At 41.9% G+C, this 3,868-nt stretch overlaps 1 protein-coding gene across 2 annotated transcripts; it reads right to left on the bottom strand.

Moving 5' to 3' along the window:
• Window positions 1-483: 483 nt before the first annotated feature.
• Window positions 484-3,251, bottom strand: tnip2 (TNFAIP3 interacting protein 2). 2 transcript variants are annotated; one of them, XM_080880154.1, is made up of 6 exons: window positions 2,574-3,251; window positions 2,019-2,321; window positions 1,801-1,890; window positions 1,353-1,616; window positions 1,107-1,223; window positions 484-980 (listed from the first exon to the last, which is right to left on the bottom strand). In XM_080880154.1, exons 1-6 carry the CDS (start codon window positions 2,892-2,894, stop codon window positions 684-686), a joined length of 1,392 nt encoding a protein of 463 aa, XP_080736280.1. In that variant the 5' UTR covers window positions 2,895-3,251; the 3' UTR covers window positions 484-683. The 2 variants fall into 2 exon arrangements, with proteins under 2 accessions (XP_080736280.1, XP_080736281.1); XM_080880155.1 differs by having other exon boundaries at window positions 484-977.
• Window positions 3,252-3,868: the final 617 nt, after the last annotated feature.

Raw genomic sequence — 3,868 nt, 5'->3', positions numbered from 1 at the left:
CCAAAAATATATATATTTAATGGCTTTGGTGGGGTGGGGGAAGGCAACCAAATATTGCAATAAAATGATTTGCCATTTAAACAATAAGAATAAATATGAATAGTTACATAGTTGTAAATCTGTTATTAATATATACTTTACAAAATAGAAACATGTCAAGTTCAATAGCACCACATTCTCATCTAGATGCAAAATAAGAAGCTTATGCATCGTGACTCTCTTTCATCGTACGACTCCACGATTAAGTTTTAAACTAAATGTCAAAAAAGTGCAACAGGTTTGTAATTTGACACTGAGGTATATTATATTCCATGTATATTGCATCAGTAATCCTCTTCCCCACCACAATAATCTCCCGCAATGCCACAGGAGTACTCTTAGAACCTGACATCGGATAAAAACGAATATATATATATATATATATATATATATATATATATATATATATATATATATATATATATATATATATATATATATATATATATATGCGCCAATTGTACAGATTTGTTTCTTTATGTACAAAAAAAAGAAAAAAGGTAAGTCAGTTGTTTGATTTGTAGTCAAGCTTCTCAGAATTGGAATCTCCACTCGGGGTATTTTCTGCAGTGTAGTGCTGGTCTTCAGTGTTCAGTTACTGTCAGTAAGAAATGACTGTTATTTCCAAATCAGTGTTCTTCCATTTACACTCGGGCACACTCTAAGCAGTGGTTCAGGTACTCTGCAGCTTTTGTGTCACTGAACGTGGCGAGGCACTGCGGGCACTGCAACTCTGACATGCCTGGGTGTTCATTCCAGGCAGAGTTTGGGGTTGCCGCCGCAGCTGCAGGTTGCTGGTGCTGCTGGTGCTGCTGCCGCCTCTCAGCAGTGGTCCTCAACAGAGGCTCTGACGTGTCTTTACTTCGCTTTGAGGAGATCCTGTGTCCTATGTGCACGTGACACAAGGGAACCACGTCTCTGCTCTCTCTGCTAGCTCCCTGCTGAAGACAGGGAGGCACGTACACTGTCAGCACAAGCTACACGTACTGGACGGTGGTAACAAGTAAAAGGAAGTCCGTGCTTCTGTCGAGGCACTCATGCACCTAAGTGCAGGGCTGTTGTCTCACCTGTTTGTGCAGCTGCTGTTTTAGCTGAGAAACCTGCTCCTTCAGGGCATCAATCTGGCCCTGCGCTCGCTCCCTGTCCGCACGCTCTGACTTAAAGTCATCAGTGTAGATAAGAACCTTAGGAAGCAAAAAAAAAGTAAAAAAAAAAAAAATTCTCTTTCACATTTAGTTTCATATTTAGTTATTTGACACTATAACCACGCTTAACAGAACTCAGCCAATCACCAGGCATGAAATCGCACCAACCTGTTGCTCAAGTGTCTGAATTTGCTCCTTGTCTTGTCTTCTGATGTCATCCATTTCTCTAGCAAGCCGTGCACACTCCCTCATTTTCTCCTCCAGTAAGCCGTTGAGCCTGGAAATCTCCTGATGAAGCAATCCAGTGTTGGTGGAGCCCATCGCAGGCATCAAGCCCTGCCCGGTGCCGTCCTTCAGCCTCTGACATAAACCTCTTATATAGTCCTCCCTGCTGGAGTCATACTTCTGCCACTGAGTATTCAGGCTTTGTACCTAAAAGGAAATTGAAAAAAACAAAACGTCACACCTTCGATCATGCACCATGTTTTATATTCCACCACTGGAGTGTTAATATTGTGTGCAAAAGTAATTGAAATGTGTTTCCTTAAGGACATAATCAGATCACATGTCTATTTTTTTTTCCTGACTGATTTCAGACAACACTAATGAGACTCACATATGCCACACGCTGCTTTAGCTGTTGATTCTCCTCCTGAAGCTGACGGATTTGGGCATTAACACTACCCATCTCAGAGGACTCTGGCACCTGTAAAAGATTATAAAACAAAGGTTACAACAGGACCCTGAAAAGTTGAAAACAAACAGCTGTATTATAAAGCTATTTAAAAAAGAAATTACAAAAGCAACTGGTGACTTCTAAAAGCATTTACACACCTCTGCATTCTTTTGCGTAAGGGCCACATCTTCCACTTCTCCTCCTCCCCTTTTGTCTTTCTCCAGTCTCGCCATCAGCTCCTGGCACACCTTAACAGTTGCACCGAGCTGCCTGCGTAGCTGGTCGGCCTCCTCGGCCAGGGAGGTACAGAGGACACTTCTGGTGGCCTCAGCCTGCTCCCTCTCCTGCAAGGCTACCCGTAGCCTTTGGATCTCCCGGTCCTTCTCGTGGTCCGGCTGACATCTGATGGTCTCCAGCTCCAGCTCTTTCTCCCTGAGCTGAGTGTTCAGCCTCTGGATCTCCTGAGGAACAATGATGACAGATTCATGGCGTGGCAACAACAGCTTGCAACTGATATGTCAGATATGCTCTATGTTTTGTTCCCTGAACACTTCTGCAGTAGAGACTGTAAAATGAACGCGTCACAGTAGACAGCAGCTTACAGTTCAGGGTAACAAACTGATATATAAAAAAAATCTATATATGGTTATAAATCACTGATTAGAGCTGTAGGGAGAAACATCGACTGTGTACAATCTTCAGCATGTTTTTACCTCAGCTTGTCGGGCTGCCTTCAAGTCCCCTTCGTTCTTCTTCTGTTTTAGTTTGCATATTTCATTGAGTAAACTCTCCACCAAAGAGTTGGACGGACTGATGAGCACAGACTCCTTATCTCCCACCGTCATGTAGAGCCTCTCGTGTCTCCCCAGCCTGGCTTTTAAATCTGCAATAACACCGTCCTTTACAGAGATCTGTCTGTTCAGAAGGTCTATTTCCTGCCGCGTCTCATGATACAGAGTATTAAGCACGCTGTAACTCCGCATTTTGTCTCTGAGCATGTCGTTATCCGTGGTGTTTATACTGACGTTATCCATTGCGGGTTTTGTAGACTTTGACAGACGCACCAGTCTCTTAAAAATCCAGCATTTGACGCCTCTGCCTCGAGCCCCGTGTCTTTAGAAAAAGACCAACGTCGTCAATTGTCTCAAATTTGGCTCATCAGAGAATAATATCCCCCGAACCGGGGATTTCCTAGGGAACTTCCCCGCGGAGTTTTTTGAGCTTCGTCAAAAAGGAGCCATGCTTGTGTTCAAAAAGGTTCACTGTAGATATCCACAGGTAGAAAAAAAAAACATTTTATAGCGTCTTGGCACAACTTGGTAAACAAAGAAACATATATTTTAAATGTAGCTAAAAGTTTAAGCTAGGTCTCTTAAAGGCTGAAAAAAAGAGAGACGATTGCTGCTTTCAATTACGTCGGAAAATCTACTACTCCTAGTTAGAGCGAACAAAAATTAAGTTATGTAAAAAAAAAAAATGTTTACCGGTGTTTTATTAGTGCCACCATTATTATAAGGATGCATAGCTTTGGCTTAAAAGGGAGAAAAGGGAATGGCTTGCACTTTAGTCAACTTTATTTTATACAACCCAAATGCTGCTTGCTGTTGGTTTCTACAGAAAGTATAAACTATAATATTGAAAGGAATATCAGATTATACTAAATGAAAAACGCTAATTTCCCAGCGGTAGTTTACCGGGTTTTTACACATTCAGTCCCCTAAAAGTCACATTAGGGCATTTACTCGTAGTGTCATAACAAATTCCCCATGCGCGCCACTCATTTTTGTCAGGCTTTAATTTTTCCCACAGCTTTAAATGCACCGCAATGCATTGTCATTCAAAGAATTACGCATTAAGGACCACACCGGTGCCGTATTAATGGCTGATTTTAGGATGCAGCGGTCTATGACTGAACATTGTCATCCCGTTTTTGTGTGTGTTTGTTTGGTTTTTGTTCTGAAATTTTGGGAAGTGACACAATGTCTCTTACGGTAGCAAATCAAGAATT

Source organism: Rhamphochromis sp. 'chilingali' (genome assembly GCF_963969265.1).
Source record: "Rhamphochromis sp. 'chilingali' genome assembly, chromosome: 4".
NCBI classification, from domain to species: domain Eukaryota; kingdom Metazoa; phylum Chordata; class Actinopteri; order Cichliformes; family Cichlidae; genus Rhamphochromis; species Rhamphochromis sp. 'chilingali'.
The sequence above is the reverse complement of the archived record's forward strand: the minus strand, read 5'-3'. Positions and strand labels throughout refer to the sequence as shown.

Bases quoted from the DNA above. Each gene is read 5' to 3' on its own strand.
- tnip2 (XM_080880154.1), bottom strand. From the start codon at position 2,894: ATGGATAACGTCAGTATAAACACCACGGATAACGACATGCTCAGAGAC. The intron at 1,617-1,800 runs GTGAGTCTCATT...ATTTCCTTTTAG, and splicing joins TAAAGCAGCGTGTGGCATAT to GTACAAAGCCTGAATACTCA. The intron at 1,224-1,352 runs GTTGGTGCGATT...TTGCTTCCTAAG, and splicing joins TTCAGACACTTGAGCAACAG to GTTCTTATCTACACTGATGA.